Source organism: Ctenopharyngodon idella, chromosome 11 (genome assembly GCF_019924925.1).
Source record: "Ctenopharyngodon idella isolate HZGC_01 chromosome 11, HZGC01, whole genome shotgun sequence".
Lineage (NCBI taxonomy): Eukaryota > Metazoa > Chordata > Actinopteri > Cypriniformes > Xenocyprididae > Ctenopharyngodon > Ctenopharyngodon idella.
In genome coordinates, this window is record NC_067230.1 from 21,135,609 (window position 1) to 21,153,980 (window position 18,372).

At 38.2% G+C, this 18,372-nt stretch overlaps 1 protein-coding gene across 2 annotated transcripts; it reads right to left on the reverse strand.

The window, feature by feature from the left end:
- Positions 1-480: 480 nt before the first annotated feature.
- prdm2b (PR domain containing 2, with ZNF domain b) lies at positions 481-17,880 on the reverse strand. Of its 2 annotated transcripts, none has more exons than XM_051912446.1 (9): positions 17,805-17,880; positions 14,538-14,602; positions 14,230-14,350; positions 13,578-13,681; positions 12,931-13,083; positions 10,462-10,588; positions 7,966-8,079; positions 2,267-6,897; positions 481-2,164 (listed from the first exon to the last, which is right to left on the reverse strand). In XM_051912446.1, exons 3-9 carry the CDS (start codon positions 14,342-14,344, stop codon positions 2,138-2,140), a joined length of 5,271 nt encoding a protein of 1,756 aa, XP_051768406.1. In that variant the 5' UTR covers positions 14,345-14,350; positions 14,538-14,602; positions 17,805-17,880; the 3' UTR covers positions 481-2,137. The 2 variants fall into 2 exon arrangements, with proteins under 2 accessions (XP_051768406.1, XP_051768405.1); XM_051912445.1 differs by having other exon boundaries at positions 7,966-8,097; positions 17,805-17,877.
- Between the last annotated feature and the right edge of the window lie 492 nt (positions 17,881-18,372).

Genomic DNA, 18,372 nt, shown 5'->3' on the forward strand with positions numbered 1-18,372 from the left:
GGCACCATGGCATGGGGGAAACAAACAAGATGTGCTTTCCTTGCAACAAAAAGATCTATCCTGTGTAACAACAAATTTGCACTCAATATTCTATTCTTCATTTGAATAACAAGCCAGACGGTTAGAAGTGTACTTGCAGCTATATTTAGTATTTAGTCAGGGTTAGCTAGCCTAGAAGAGATCTCCATTTCACTTTAATGGCTTTTTTGATGATCAAATACGAGATTATGACAGCCGCAATAAAACTTGGATCCTGCTGGAAAGATCGAGCTCTTGATAAGATTAAATCACCTGACTTGCGGAATTGAACTAAAGAAAACATACTAATAATGGACCTGGACAAAAAAAAAAAAAAAATCTGAATGTGAGATACGCATAAAATCAAACTTAAATATTGACAAAAGATTTGTGACAGGTACCTTATCTCTGGATATATTCTGAAGTATCACCTAAAGTCAAACTAAAAGCTAAAATCAAGTATACATTGAAAAAAAATTTAATATATCAATTAGGACAATGCATTTTACATTTGTGAAGGTTATTATTCATAATCACAAAACACGGTCAACATTTCATTCCCAAAAATATATCAATGCAGGACAGCAAAGACATACTGCAAGATGGAAATTCTGTAAAGAAAAAGAAATATCGTTTCAAGTTCCTTGCTTAAAAAACATTTCAAGCATTCAGATCTTGTTTAGATCCCTGTCCTCATTGTCCAGGTTGTAAAGTGGAAATGACATGGCAGAGACAGGCTTAGGAGTGAGAGGGATTACGCTGTCCAAAGGCAGAAAACGCATCAGTTCAAAGCTTGCCAGGAGGTAGACCAATAAGGATTTTAAGTGCAGTTGATGTTCTATTAAAGCAGAGGCCTTATCCATTTTATAAAAATGGGAAACGAAAAAAACAGAACATTTGTGTAATGCTTGGTTACCAAAGAATCTTGCGATGGCGTCATGGCAATAACAGCTAATTATACTAATAATGCAACATTAACTAGGTCTTAACAGACTGGAAGCAAATTTCTGAGGTTGCCTCAGGGTACGACGTACATGCGTATAATATACCAGTGAAAAATTAATGCTGTTTTTCTCATTTTCAAGCAGGTGTCATCACATTTTGTAAAATCACCTCAAACTTTGAGATATCCATAAAAGGCAAATTAGCCTAAATAAAGTGCTTTTCATAGAAACGAGCAACCTGATTGACCAGATCACTACTATGCAATATGTATGTAATATGCAATTACATAATTTGGGTTGTAATAATGGCACTTACAACTTTTAATTCATCTCATGCAAGTGCAGAAGACTGTTTGTCATTCCCAGTTGAAGTTTTAGTGTAATTTTAATGGCCAGCAGCCCTGCTGTAGAATATTTAGATTACAAAAGGAACAGAGAAAAGAAAAGAAAAAAAAATGGCTTACGGGTTTGGCTGGTTCAGGTGAAGGTCGAACACTTTTTACATACAGCAAACCGTTCTCTCCTGCTCACTCTGACTGTATCAAACAGCTCAATTCATTTACTATGCCAAAATAAACAAAAACATCAACAACAAAGTAAAAACAAAAAAAGCCTCTCAGATTATGAGAGCCTCAGTATGATAAACATTCCCTGTGGAGGATTACATTTACTTAAATATACATATATACTCTTCTTCAAATAATTTCTCTCAGTAAAAGAGGAGCAGGTCAAAACGGAGTACAGACATGGAGAGAGGATCAGTCCAATCATACTGTATACAGAAGCACATGCATTAGGAGACCGTTGGATCCGAAAACCTTACAGATTAAACGGGGTCAACCAGTCTAAGAGAAACTGTTGAATGATTGCCTCTTGCAATATCTTAAAACCAGAATGTCAACATTTATAAATATTACATAAGTAATATTATGCTTGATTGAGATTTATTTATCATATTCTTCAGTCCATTTTGGGGGAGGGGGTTAGACATCCAAAGGCTTATTTATAAAAGTGCACTGAGAAGATACTTCCAATGGGCCAACACAAAAGACGAGCAGGGAGATAACTCCTGGTTCCCCTGAACATTCAGGCTATGATCAAGTTAATCCAATTTAGTTGAAAGAAGTTCCCCTTCCAATCACTGACTAAAGCAATCCTGTAGAGAACGTGGAGTTCTACCTGGTTAACTTCAATAGAGACTCCTGAAATAAACACAGAAAAAAACACGATGAAATCAAGCACACATATAAAAATGTAACTATAAACACATTATATCAATGTTAACAATGATAAATCTGGATTACCTCAGATTGCCCTGGTTCATGGTTTGAGAGGTCTTCAGTCTTCACTTCCAAAGGAGCTGAAGCACTAGCCATCTGCACACTGCGTGTCACCGGCCCACCTTTTCTCTCCCGTGTCCTTGCCGAAAAACGCTCCTCCTTTTTGGACTGGTGCGTTTTCACATCAACCTCCTTCTTGACAAAAACCTCTTTCTTGACAACAGCCTCCTTCTTGACAACAGCCTCCTTCCTGACAACAGCCTCCTTCTTGACAACAACCTCCTTAGATCCACGTTGCATTTTAGACGGTGGTCGTGTTGAAGAGTCATCAGTAACTGCAGGAGTTATGGAAGTCAGTGGCTCATTGCTCTTTTTGCCTTTCTTAGTTTGTGGGGCCGTGTTGTCCATATTCAAGGCTGGCCTCTTTGTACGTACCTGAGGTTCTTTTCCTTTAATTGCTGGTGGAGCCTCATTCTCAATTGGCTCAGAGCTCCGGGCTCTTGTTTTCCCCAAGGGCTTTGCACTTGATCCAGAACCTGCCTCTTGTTTAACTTCAGAGTCAGTGGCTCGACTTCGGAGACTCCTGTTTTTGTCTTGAGGCATCAGTGCACCTTTTTTCAACTTCTTGGCAACAGGTCTTTGTGGACAGCTGCAAGCGATGTGTTTAGCGAGGCTGGCTGGGTATGTGAACTCTCGACTACAGTATGGGCATGCATGGATATCATGAGTCTCCTCTTCCTTTATCCGGGTTATCGGTTTCTTTGCAGAGGCAGCAGACTTGTTCTTCTGAGATATGGCTTTCTGGACAAGCTGGTTTTTCTTCTTATTCAGAGCTGATAACTTTGCTTTAGAGGTTATATCTTGGTTAAAGTTGAGCCTTTTTGGTTGGCCCATTCTGCGGAAGGCATTCTGCCCAGTACTAGCTCCTGTGGTGGAAAGAAGACCATTTGGAGACTGTTTCACAACTTGTTTGAGAGGAATGGGATTCTTCTTAGGGGTGTAGCGCTTCTTATCACTAGCATTAGCACAAACCAATATGTGTTTGTGTAGCTCAGGCATGTTGTCAAAGCTGTTTCCGCATTTGGTACACCGGATGGCAGTGCTAAATGTTTGGGGGATGTTGTGTGTGGTAAAATTAGTGGCAGAGGAAACCGAGCCATCGGGTGTTCGGTTGTGGTACGGGAAAGGTGGAGGCTTAAAGCTGGGGTAGTGTTGATTAATGCCAAGTCGTACATCTGGACCTTTCGGTTTACCAGCCTCAGATGCCATAATCTTTATTGTAGTGTATAGTTCTTCTGTAGGGTCCTCATGGCCATTTTCCTCTTCTTCCACCTTATTAGTGTCACTTTTACGCTCCTCAGAAGAATCCTCAGTTGAATCGACAACAGCATCTTTCTCCACATTTGCGTAAGCAGGATCTGTGTAGTTCTGAGGTCTGAGCTTCCCATTTTCAACGGCAGTGTGAGTGCAACTCTGACTTGGATGTAGGTCACTTTGATGTTGCTGGAGATTGCAGAGGAAGGCAAACTCCTTTGAGCAAATGGAGCAAACATAAATTCTTCCCACCCCATGGAGAGAGGAGCGGTGCTCGAGGAGTGCAGTGGCGTTGCCAAATAACTGCACGCAAAACTCACACTTAAAAGGCCACTCTGACGCATGCTGTATTATATGGCCACTAAGGTCTTTGATTGAGCGAAATGGCTCTTTGCAGACGTTACACACAAAACTCTTGACAAAAGTCTCTCTCTCTGGTGTTTCAACCTCATCACAATTTTTGACTGGAGTCCCAGGTGAAACGTCAGCGCCATTTGCGGTTATATCCACCGACTCCTCTTTTTTCCCTGAATCCTCTACAACCAAGTTGTTATCGACCACTGAACTCTTCTGTGGAGAATGAAATTCGCTGAGGAAGGTCGGTGAAGATTCTTTAGGATTTGATTGTACTGTAGAAAGAGAAGACTTTGATTTGTGTCGGCCTTCTGTTTTAATATTGAGGTCTTGAGGGAGAATTCCTTCACAGGAATGGCTTTGGCTGGTTTCAGAAGTAGTATCCCACTCTAGGTGAGAAGAACCTGCTTGGTCTGCATTTCTTAAAAACTGAGGCTTAGAATCATGAGTTGAGCCCTCAAGTAGTGTTTCTGACTTTGAAGATGAATCTGCTGTACAATGTCTTTTTGCATCCTGAGGCAGTGGAGAAATCGCAGGGTCTAACTGCTCAGCAGTTTGGTCTGATTCATTAACAATGGAATTTAATGTATCATGGCATGATTCTGTTAATGCAGATGAATCAGACACTTCCTCTAAACTATCGACTGCTTTGGGGGACATTTTAGGGGACAACACAGGGAAAGGGGAAGGTGATAAGGAGTCTGACACTTGAAAATGCTGCGATGATAAAGGTGGAGGAGATGGGATAGTGGGCAGGACTGGAGGAGGGGGAGTAGTTGAAGCTATACTAGAGGAAGATGGAGAGGATGGATTAATAGTCATAGGGGTCAAGGAAGGAGGAGAGGTTGATTCACAAGGAAGGCGCTCCGATTCTGATCCAGGACTAGAAGGGGCTACACATGTGGCACTCTCAGAAGATGAAAGGGCATCAGGGCTTCCAAGAGTGTTGGATCCTTCTTCTCCGGGCGAGTTTAGGCCAGCATACTCGTTCATTAACACTTTTTCTAAAATGCTGGTATTAGGTTTCTTCCTCTTCACATGTGGCGGTAGTGTGGCTGAGCATGTCTTTACTTCATGGTCAACAGGACTTTTACGGTTCATACTTAGGTCAAGGACAGCCTCTCCAGATCCTCTGCTTACACTATTGTCTCTCTTACTGAAGGAATTTGAAAGGTCAAGCGGCTGCTGATTGCAAGAATTCCCGCCGCTTCTTGAAGGAGACCAGTCTTTTCCTGTCAGGCTTTCAGTGTCCCCATGATCACTGCTGGACAAACTCCAAGAACGTGTCATGCAGTGGCTCTCAATCTTTGGCACCTTCAGAGTACATGAAACCCCAGTTGCAGGGCTTATGTTCTCATTTCTTTGTGGTGGGCTACTCTGTGAAGTTGTGGGAGGGGAGGCGGTTCTTCTTTTAAACCTACCTTGGACAGCAGGCAGTGAAGTTACGGAAAGTGGGGTGGTCAATCTATTATCTGTAATTAGACTTATGGATGGTTTCTGACCGTCCGGGGCCTGTAGTAATTGTTTGAGTTTTGGAGAAAGATAAACTGTTTTCTCCTTTTGAAAAGCTAATGTTTCGGTTGACTGGGAGAAAATGTTTCCTACCAACAAAGAGGACTGAGAGGAAGGGGAGGACAATGAGGAAGAGGAGGACACCGTTTCTGCCTCCACTTTTACAGCAGGCAGCAGCGGTGGTGTAGCAGTTCGCCTTTTAGAAGCTGTCTGAGGGACGCATGAAACTTCCTTCACTGGACAAGTCCGTGTTTCAACTTTAAGAGAATGACTAATTTGTTTGGGGCTCAAAATGAGAGCATCAAGGCCAAACAACGCTGCAGTGCTTGAATCAACCTCGATGACCTCACAGTTGCTCACTGTGCTTGTAGATGGGATCTTTCCATCGATGTAATGGCTGAGATTTTCAGAAATATTGTTAGAGATATCAACCATACACTCCTCCCTCTCTCCCTCATCCTCGGTCTCCACACTGGGCACATAAATAGGTGGGGGACTGGCACTTGGTGACTCTTCCTGGAGCAAAACGGTCTGCCCTTGTTCATGCTGCTGGTGTTGGGAGGAGCCATCCTGCAGGAGTATACCTTTCCGGCGAACACCTTTCGGCATTAGATGCCGCTCATGGATTCTGCGCTGGTGCCTGCGCATGTTGGTGTGTGTGCCGAAAGCCTTGTTACAGTACTTGCAAGGATGAAGCTCTTTTGACTCCCCATTCTCATCTAATATAAAAGGCCTGTCAGATTCAACACCAGGCTCTTTTTTCAAATTGTCAGAGGTTTGCTGAAGAGGACTGTTCTGTGTGTTCATAACGACTGCATGGCTTGGAGTGGACACACTGCCAGAGGTTGCAGAATCATTGGGCATTGTAGGACTGTGGAGGAATGCTGCTCCGCTGAGTGACCCGGGCCTATTTAAAGTTTTACTCCCATTCTCATGTCTACGTTCATGTCTGCGTCTGCCCACCTGAGAGCCAAAGGGCTTGGCACAGTACCGGCACTTAAACGTATGAGTTTGAATGTTTGAAGTAGTGTGAATGTGAGTGTGGCGCTCCAGGCCCTGTTTGGTGGAGAAATGACGCTCGCAGTGCTGACAGGGGTACGTTCCTCCCTGGGGGTCATCCTCAAAATCCCCCTCTGCCTCCAACTCAGGATTTGCTAAAGAAGACATACACTCTGTATCACACAGTGGACTCTCAGAGCTTTCTTCTGCAGGGCTGCCTGAATGTAATTGCAGGAGAGATTTTTCATTCCCATCAACTGATTCTGCCTCAGAGGGGTGCTGTGGGCTCTGATTTAACTGTGGGTGCTGCAGTTCTCCATCAATGTTTGCATGTTCCTCATCCAATTCTTCCCTCTGATTCATCTCTGTTGTATGAGACTGGACAGGGTTCTCACTTTCTGTCGAAGATAACTGGGAAACTGTATTCTCCTGTTGCAACTCTGGAGGTGAAGATGGTCTTTCCTCACCATTAAGCCCTGAATCACAAGAAAAATATATTTAAAATACCACAGTGTTTGTAACTGCTCAAGCAAAGGAAAACTGACTAGTGAAGCTGAAAATCAATCTAAACACATAATTCTATGTAAACTAATCCATTAAATAATTCAAAACAAATTTCATCACTGAAAAGTCAGGTCTGTGTGTGGTGCACAAAAACCACCACCGCTGATGTTTCTTTAGAGAAGTGAAAAATGCATTTCGTTGGAGAAAACACATCTGAAAAATAATGGAGATCACAGACTGAGCCGTGTTTAAAGCGTTTTAAACTCACAAGCATATAGATTGATGTGGCTTTCCATTTCAAGTGCTTGGACATACGTGCATACGATCCAGTGCATAACTAACATTTTATGGTTATATCCTAATCCAGGGGTGTCCAATCCTGCTCCTGGAGGCCCACTGTCCTGTAGAGTTTAGCTCCAACCCCAATTAAACACACCTGAACCAGCTATTCAAGGTCTTTAGGCATACAGGAAACTGCCAGGCAGGTGTGTTGTGGTCAGTTGGGGCTAAACTCTGCAAGACAGTGGCCCTTCAGAACCGAGTTTGGACACCCCTGTCCTAATCTATAAATGTTAGAAATTTATGAAAATCAAACAAGTCTAATTGTTGGACATTAACTTTAGGTTTTGAACTCAACATGTAATGTTTTTTTGTTGTTGTTGTTTGGTATTTTAATGAGAAAAGTTTAATGAGAAGAGAAGGGATAAGATGAAATTAATATAAATGTAAAATTTTTGTAATTTTGTAAATTAGCTTTTATATTTTAAACCTCTTTGCTCATAATATATATCATAGCCTACACTCTAATCGTTTTCATAGCATTCAATTTGTACAGTGTTTGGAAGATCATTTTGAATCACAGAATCAAATAAAATGTGGCTCCATTTAACCAAAGAAATAAATGACGCATTAATTGATTATCAAAATAACTGTTGATTGCAGCCCTACTGTAAACTATAAAAAAAAACATTATGATTGAGCCAAGCATACTTGTGAACAGCATAAATCCTTGCCAGAGGCTGATGAAGAGCATAACCTACCTTCCTCTGAGTCCCGCATCGCTGTGAATAAGGGTTCAGCAGCACTCGATTTCTTCGGTTCACAGAATTCACCCAAATCAGCCTGTCTGGCTTTTTCCGACAGCTTCCTCCTTGCTTTAGGGAGAAACAAATCTGTTTTTAGTAAAAAAAAAAAAAAGAAAAAAAAAAAAAAGATAACTTTCAAGACTCACTAAAGCCAGCAAAAAAAGCAATTAATAGGAGGTTTAGGTTTCCTATCATAGCTTTCAAAACCTACAATGATATTTCAAAGTAGTAATACATAAATATAAACTGAAAACTGTAAGCAACCAGGTTTTGTAAGAACATCTGCTACATTACCTAGAATAAAGAGCTCCACCTGCAAGATCCAAAACAAAACAAGTATGTCACCTCCTTCTTTTCTAAATTAGCAGCTCACCACAAAACCAGACTTCTCAGTAACTGCAGCATTGCGTGTGACATAGCCAAAGAAATGCCTGTTTTTCACACTTTTAATGCCCATAATAAAATCTATACCAGTTATTGCATGTTAAATGTAGTGTGCATTAACTGTTACTGAATTACAGGTGGTTGTAGAAGATTGAAGTTTAAGGAATGGTTCACTCAAAAATGAAAATGATCTCATCATTTACTCACATGTTGTTCCTAACCTGTATGACGGACTTTCTTGTGTGGAACACAAAGGAAGATATTCTGAAGAACATTATTTGTCCATAAAATGAATGTCGAACAAAAAAAACATCGAGACATCCTTAAAAAAATATATTTTTGTGTTTCAAAGAAGAAAGTAAGTCATACAGGCTTGGAATGACATGACGGTGGGTAAATCACAATTTTTATGTTTGGATGAACTTTACATTTAATGGTATATAAATGTTGGATAATGACATGACATGTAATTGCTTTTATATACATTTACACAATTAATCACAGATATTGTCAGCCAAGCAAAGAAACCAGCTATCAGCTGCTGTCCTTGTGACAAGGTCATTTGGGAACATCTTATACAAAACCCAATTCATAAAACAGACACATGCTGCTAACTTGGTCATCTGACCATACTTGTCAAATAGTCATTCCCACATATCCACATCCAACAGTGTCCTCAAATGCTAGTCATTACTATTTCATGTACACAACCATTAACATTTTTAATCAAAATTCACTACATACTTCAATGCACTAATCATGGTAATTACAACTGCCCTTAATGTACGCATAGATTTTCACAATGCCATTTGACCCTGCTTTGTCAGATAAAAGGAATGATGCACATATTTAGTTACAACATGTTTTGACGTGCTAATGACATCAAAACGTTCATTGGTAAACTGTCTATGAATAGTTAGGGATTGAAGTATTTAAGCTAAAACTTCTAACTTTCAAAGGCTTTCTAACTTACAAAATCAAATTTAAACAAAACAAAATATCCTTCTCAATTCCTAATTTTCCCTTACAGCAAACTTTTAAATATCATTAACATGTCAAATATTTCAAGAACTACTTTTACGTGTGTAACCTTTCTTTAAAAATATTACCAGCTAAATTGAACCTTCATGCCTTCAGCTGAACTTGTCATTGAAAAGGGGAAAGTCAAATGACCATGTACTCTATGAAAAGACCAGCAAATGCTCTTTTCCTTTTCTCAAAAGCAAGTTTAGGTCGGGCATCTGTCCATTTCAGTCAATAAAAAAAAAAAAAAAAAAAAAAAAAAAGAGTCTATAAAAGACAGTTCAGACTAAATATATACAATTAAAGTCAAATATATATGTGTAATATATTTTATAGAAAAATAATTAAATAAAAAAATGTTTATTAAATTACATACAAGCTTAGAAGCATCAAACATGATGCAGTGAAGTGTGACAAATGACTAACATGAGCTGTGGACGAACAAACAAATCAGACTCTCATACTTGGAGCTTTTAGAGTTGAAACTGTTTATTTTATGGCTCATTTAGGTCTCATTCAAAATGCTTTGAGGAGGGTCTCGAAGGTCATCTCTGACAGACATGGGCTGCGTCTCCAAACCTAGTGAGCTCAGCTGTCTATCTAGATGGCATGTTTGGGCATCACAGGCCTTTCAAACGTTCTGAATCGAACGCTCGACCGTGCCCGTGATGCTCAAAATGCTCTCTAGGTGAGAAGTTCATTAGATTTTGAGACACTGAAATAAGGTCCTAGTCTGCAAGGCGGCTAACTGATCCGTTCATCAACATGAAGAAGAGTACGTTATATTCACCGCACTTTGGCTCTGTCTCGGGGTGTTTTTCTTCTTAACAAAGCTGTTTAAAACGGAACATCTTCTATAATTCATTTTTTTTAAATAATCTTAATAGGAAATAGTCGAATAGCCAGGTGGCTAACATGCTAGCTCTAGCTAGCGACTTCGAACACTTCCGAATAGAATAAACACATGTTCTCGGACACTAATGAGATATGTTTATCGAAAAAAACTCCAGGTAGTAGCAGTAAGAGGCGGTGTTTTCATTTTACCTCGCTTTGCTCTAGGTGAACTCTTCTTGCTCAGGTTGCTAGTCCTTTCTTCCTCTAATGCAGCTGCTATCTCAGGATTGTCTTCCCCATTGTACCACACGAGAAGTTCTTCGTCGGGTCCGATTGGCTGACGGAGAGTAGACGGACCAATCAGAGTCGAGGTTTTTGGCATGCCATAGGATGAAATACTATCTAGGCCTTGACGCTCTGTCAGGCATTTAGGAACAGACCCCAATAACAAACTAGGGTGCAGTATGAGAAAGCTCATTAAAGAATCTTATACCATTTTAATTGACGTTAAAGATGTTTTGTTCACCTGTCAACTACAATAAGTGTAGAAGAGGATGCACTTAAAAAACAAAACAAAGGGATTTTAATTTCTACTGGTAAATTTATAAACTCTATAAGAAAAGTTTAATGTACACACATTTAAGCAGGAGCATATCAATAATTCTAATCATTCTATATTTGTCCCAGAGTACTACTTTTCAAATATCCATGCCACACTATGAAATTAAAATTAGACTTTTTTTGTATGTCTATTACCTTTGAGTGCATCTATATACTAGTTGTAGGGGTTTTCAAACTGTTCTGGGACCCCAGAGGTGCTGGGAAAATTTCAGTGAAAAACTAAATATTAATAAATTATTAATACTACTATTAATACTATTCTACTGACAGCCCTATTTCAACAATAATTTTAACAATGAAATTATATAAAAGTATTTTTCTAATTTCTCCTTCCTTGCAATGTACATGCTTTCAAGAACAGTTTGTGTATTTGTGTTGTACATTCCTAGAGTGTTTCTCCTTGTCACTGTCACTTTTTGCTTTTTCGGTGGGGGCTCTATTGCAAGTTTTTCATTTCTATTTAACAATATTTAATCAGTGTGAAAAGCACCACACAAGTAAATGCAACTGAATATGGTTCTCTTTGCGATACACAACTAACATTAATAGTAGAAAGAAAAAAAAATGTCATTAAGTTAATACTAGCGAACTTAAGAAAAGTACACTGACATTTTAATTTGACAACATATTGTTTTATACATGAAAATACAAACACTATACTGTTCAAAAGTTTGGCTAGTAAGATTTTTTAAATGTCTTTGAAAGAAGTCTCTTATGCTCACCAAGGCTGCATTTATTTGATCAAAAACACATTAAAAAACAATAGTTTGCCATTTAAAGAAAATAAACCAAGCGTTTTCTATTTTAATATAGTTAAAAATGTAATTTATTCCTGTGATGTCAAAGCTGAATTTTCAGCATCATTACCCCAGGCTTCAGTGTCACATGATCATTCAGAAATCATTCTAATATGCTGATTTGCTGCACAAGAAGCATTTTATTATAAAGACTTCAACGACTAATCAACGTTGAAAACAGTTGTGCTGCTTAATATTTTTGTGGAAACCATGATACCTTTTTCAGGATTCTCTGATGAATATAAAGTTAAAAAAAAAACAGCATTGAAACAGAAATCTTTTGTAATAATGTCAAAGTCTTTACTGTCAGTGTAATGCATCCTGAATAAAAAGGTATTACTTTCTTTAATTTCTTAAATAAAAAAATAAAAAGACCCCATATATTGACCCCAAACTTTTGAATGGTAGTAAAGCTGCTTTAAAGGGTTAGTTCACCCAAAAATTCTGTCATTAATTACGCGCAACGCAACAACCACTATCAAGGTCCAGAAAGGTAGGAAAGACATCATTAAAGTAATCCATGTGACTCCAGTGGTTTAACCTCAGTTTAATGAAGCGACGCAAGTGCTTTGTTTTTCATTAAGCTTTAGTTTTTCATAAATTAGGGTTAAACCACTGAAGTCACAAACCCCCGGTTTCACAGACAAGGCTTAAGCTAGTCCTAGACTAAAATGCATGTTTGAGCTGTTTTAACTGAAAGTAACTTGCAATGACATATCTTAAAATATGTAAGAGCCATTGTTTTGTCTCAAGATGCACACCAGTGATGTTTTTTTCTAGTGTACATTTATAAAAGCTACTTAAATACCCTAATTGAACTAAGGCCTAATCCTGGCTAAGGCTAAGCCCGGTCTGTGAAACCGGGCCATGGAGTACTTTAATGATGTCTTTCCTACTTTTCTGGACCTTGAAAGCAGTAGTTGCGTTGGATCTCTGTGGAGGGACTGAAACCTCTCGGATTTCATTAAAAATATCTTCATTTATGTTTCGAAGCTGAACGAAAGTCGTACGGATGTAGAACGACACGAGGGTGAGTAATTAATGACAGAATTTTCATTTTTGGGTGAACTAACCCTTTAATAATTTAGGCAGAGTGTCTCTTGCAAGGGAATCATTTTTTTGGGGCTCGTTAGCATAAAAAAAAGTTTGAAAACCCCTTTACTAGTGTACTACTCCCCTGTATGCATTTTCTCCAGGCTTAAATTCTTTGCAATCATAACACATTAATAGGTGAAAATCAAACTAATTCATCAGCTCTTACCCTCAACACTTTGTAGTAAATGGCTCGGTTGATTTCCAGTGGAAAGAGGTTTTGCTCTTGAGAAGAGCGTGCCCAGTTCACATACCGCAACCAGTTCCCTTTCATTGGATCTGTGGCATCTACACACATCCAACCCCAGGCTGGAAAATATACCTAATGATAGTGGAACAATATGTATTTAATTAAGGACCACTGCTTAAACCTACACAACCTTTCAAAAGTTTGTGTTTTTTTTTGTCAGCAAGGATGCATTAAATTGATCAAAAATGTGTCAGTAAAGACATTCATAATATAACAAAAGATTGCTATTTTAAATACATCCTGTTCTTCTGAACTTTATATTCATCTATCCATCATTTAAAATGTTTCACAAAATTTAATTTTCAACATTGACAATAATAAGAATTTTTTCTTGAGTACCAAATCAGTAATGATTTGAAAACTGGAGTAATGGCTGATGACAATTCAACTGTTTTACTGTATTTTTGATCCAATAAATAGTCTTGGTGAGCATAAGAGACTTCTTTCAAAAACATTAAAAATCTTACTGACCCCAAACTTTTGAATGGTGGTGTATTATGGTCCAAATATGCTTTGTGTTTAGTGTATTCAGACAGAGTTTTCTCAGTGGGATATCTAATACATACCTCCCACATGTAAACATTGCTTGTCACTTGAGATCTCTTCTTTCGTTCTCCTACAAATGGCCCAAACCTTTTGCCTTTAGGTATTAATCTAGATGCCCATACACCTGTAGAGAGACATGGACAGCATGTCACGAGAAATCCTATGGGAGTAAACATCAGGAATTGCATTTTCTTCTCCATTCACAGATCTTTTTTTTTTTTAAAACTCTTTTATTTGATGGAGTTTGAATCTTCATTCAGAATGAGCCACTTTAAGATCTCCAGAGACTCTCTCACAGAACCATTTTTTTAGAGCATTCGATATTAAACATTTATCTGTATATTTCTAGGGCACCACCACAGCGTACTGCACAAAACAAGACTGCAGTTACGTTGTTTGCAACTCAATTGTTTAACATTCTCAATTCCTTTGGTTCAAAATGCTGACCAGCTAAACCACAGGCGACCGTCAAAAGTGATGGTTGTAGAGCAAAACAGGCAAACTTTGTAAATATTTCAACTTTTTATTTGAATTAGGCGATTGTGTTTCAAAGTCAGATATTTGGGACATCTCATAGTGTTTCAGCAAGCAGAGTTAAAATAAAATATTGCAATAATGAACATGATTTCTCATCAACAGTATTTACAAGTACTCAGCCATGCGGTTACTCACCAATGCGATTTGGGTTGACAGCTGACGGTCCCAGCTTCATGCTGTTTGGCAGCCCCTTCCACACATGGGCTGGGATGTCATCCAAGGTTTCATATGCTCCTTGAGGCAAAGCCATTACAGCCTCAAAAAAACAAAAACAAACGGGATACATTTTACAATATGTTCCTTAACTGTATATCACCATAACCAATACTCAAGGTACTTGCTTTTAAAGCAAACGTATTTTTGTATATGTATGTTTGTATAAATGTATATTTCTGGGGGAAAAAAGCATTTATACAACATTAGAAAAAATTGTTTCGCCATACCTGCGGCAAGGATTTAACACTCGATTGAATTTGAGACTCCTAAGACTTTTCTTATTTCATAGATTCTGTAAAACAGAAAATAAGAGAGGTTATTTTTACCATGTAGAACAAAATAATCCTCTATGTTTATGAAGCAGGATGGGACTTGTTCTCAAGCAATCCCAAAACTGAAAGCATGAACAGACATGATTTAAAAACTGCAATAAACTCAAAGTTTCTGATATTTGCGCTTCTTCTTTGCACTACTATGCAAAGTTTAGGGTCATTACAATTTTTTTTTTCTTTGGAAAAAAATTATTCATAAAGGATGCATTAAGTTGATCAGAGGTGACATGCTTTCGAACATACTGTTTATCAAAGAATCATGAAAACTGTGACACTAAAGACTGCAGTAATTCAGCTTTGACAGGAATTAATTACATTTTAAAATGTATTAAACTAGAAAACAGTTATTTTAAATTGGAATAATTTCACAGTATTAGTGTTTCTACTGTATTTTTATGTAAATAACTGCAGCCTTGTTAAGCATAAGAGACTTCTTTCAGAAACACTACAAATTTTTCTGAATGGTAGTGCATATATTTAATATGTACAGCATAATTCATACAGTAAATAATGATCAAGTTGCTCTTCTAACATCTGAGACGTTTAGTAAGTGGAGGCAAGTCACCCTCAAGGTGTATTTCACACCAAATGGTGATGATCTAACAGGTGTGGTTAGACTATAAACAGTATCTATTACCAAGGGCCACACCAGCATTACACTATGTGTAATTAACCCAGCCTCACCTCAAATCCAACCATCCACCTGAGAGACAGCCCTCAAAAACAAAAAACATTATTCAGTCAGGCATACAGGTGCAAACCCTACAGTTTCATACAAATGATGATCCCTTTGTTGTGGGTCTGCAGAGAATTCTTCTCACAGCATAAGAACAGAGCAATAACGAGAGCTGACAGGACGGTAAGTAGAACATTGTCATCAGGTTTGGATGACAGCTACAGAGAATAAAGGGAAATTGAGAAAACAGCATGACACACAAGGGGCCTCTCTGATGTGACATTGTTACATAAGTGTGGAGGTCGGAGACAGATTTTTTTTGCATCTGACTTTCACATGGGTGGGAGCATGAATACACAACAGAAAGTGTGTTAAAACAAGCTGCTGGAATCAAATTAAAACATCCAATTCAAACTCCCCCTTTATTTTGTCAAGATGGATGCTTGCAGAAATAATTCATGACATCATTACACTCAAATCTCAGTAGTGAATAAAAATAGATGTGATTTCTAATTTGCAAAAGCCTACGTGTGGTCACACAGCCACTGAAAGATCCTTTCTCCCAGTCATTAATGGTCTTCGTGCTCAAGTATACTGTAGTCATTAAGGATTCATTCTTTTATCTGTCAGTAAAAAATTATTAGTCTGCAACAGTGACCTCCTCTGAAGTCATAGTCTCATAAATGTGTGGAATAACTTTATAATGAAAAACTGTAACTACCAACTTTATATACCTTTTGGTACCAGTATTTTATTCCTCAATTTAACCCTAAAGGTTCACTCAATCATTTTATTCTAAGCTGGTACTTTTTTGTCCCAATATTAGCAGTGGTTTTGAACTCTATAGTGACACCTATTGGTCTGGATGCATGAGGTTGCTGCCACATTACATCGAAGCTGTTCTGTTCCTTTTCATTTGTTTTAATAATGCACATACCCATTCACAGAATGTTGTAATTACAAGATGACAACCCGTGACATTCTACTCGGAACAGTTCAAGTACTTGGACTAAGAATTATGCATTTCTATGGCAGCACTATCAATGACAAAAGGAATCTGCAGTGGTCATGTGGTACAAGTCGGAGAAAATTCAGAGTTTACAAGTTGTAATTACGAGTTCAACGCTTTTTTAGAAGTTGGAATCTCATAATTAAGGTAACTACAACATGGCATGAATGCACCTACTCATCTATATAATGGACATATATTGATTTAATCTCAATTTTTTCTACATAATTATTTCGTGCTGGAACGCAACATAGTATGTTGTGTTGGTTGTTATATTGTTTAGTACCTTTACGTTTATGCTTTTAAAAGCACATTGAGCACACAAAAAATGAAAGACAAAACAATTACACAAAAAATAAATCAAATTAAATAAAAAGCAAAGTAATAATAAAACAGTAAGATATAATCACAATGCCTTAAACATTTATTATTCTTAACATGTCAACATGGCTGCCTCCGTGAGGGTGCGGACCCACTCTACGCAATTTCTTTTTTACAAAACTGATATCAGACTTATATATAATGTCTTCATGTCATGTGAATGTATATCCTTTTAATATTTCTCAAAAGTGTTGCTCATTTAATCACATGTACAACTTTTTTTTTTTTTTAATTAGCCTAGCAAAAAATTGCTGAGTGCACCTTTAAGTTCACCCCAGTAGTTAACAACGATTTCATCTTTACACCCTCCACTGTCCTACTATTGCATTTAACAGATTTTCTCTAAACTACACGTAAGAATACGAAAAAGATTCTTTGCGAGGCATGAGAATGAACAAAACCAGGAGATGAATGAGATGTAATTCATTGTGGTGTCATCTTTGTTAATAACAGACGGTGGCTGTGGGACAAAGAAAGAAGGCGTTTCAGCACCCACAGCCGAAGATGGTATAACTAACAGCGAAAAAGTTTCCAAATTCCTAAAAGAAACACCAGCAAAAACTTACACGATATTTGTAGGTGGATTTTGATGCACAGGCACGTAATACTGAAATACCCAAAACATGATTATAACAAACTTGAATAAAATAAATCGCAAAACAAGTGCGGGTTGTATGCAAAACAATCTTAAAGTGTATCCTCGTGCTTAAAATATTGTCATGCAAACCAGATGATGTTAAATCGTGAATTAACCCAGTAGCTCGTGCAAAGGTGTTCAGGTTGTGTATCCCGACTTTCAGGCAAACAAACACACATCGCGCTTTAAAGACACTTCTAATGGTCACATTTTCGCTTGAGGAATCTTCTATGAGAGAAAAAGTTCTCTAAAATGTTTCAACAGAGCGCTAGAGTTGCTTTGTGGACTGGCAGGACATACAGATTTTATTGTTATCATCAATCCGAGCACTCATAAGTGCACAAACCCGATGCAACTCACTCCGAGCAAGGTGTCCTCCTGCTTTCCGAGCCATTCAGTGCAGCGTTGCAAAGGCTTGATTGAAATAAAAATGTGAGCATGGTGTTCTTAAACACTTACCTGTTGTTTTTACCGGCACTGTGTAGTTTTTGGTCTACCTGCTTTCCAATGTGCTGAAAATGGCGGATGGAGACTAGGGCTTATAGAGCTTCCCCAATGTAACTGGTCGGTCGGGTCGCAGAATTGGGAGAGGCACGCGACCATCACGATGGGCCATTGGTGAAAGTAAAGCGGGCGAAACCTGGACCATCACAAATCAGCTTATTCAGAATTGCATGCTATGCCGAAATGTGACTGGATGGCATTTAATTGATGTGTTTAATTGTACACTTTGCATAAGCTGGCTATAGGGCTAGTTGTCACACTTTGTTTTTTCCCCCCAGTGAATATTTCTCAGGGTGAGTTTATTTTTTGTCAGTTTCTGTATGAAGTCTTAGCTACAACAACAGCTATTGAACATTTTCACATATATTGCCCAAGAAAAAAATACATTGTAAATAATAAGAACATATGAAACACGTGTGACAATTTGGCCAATATTTATGGAAAAATGTCTGAGAACACGTTTCTTTTTCTTTTTTCTTTTTTTTTTTCTTTTTTTCTCCAGTTAAAATCTATTATACAGTTG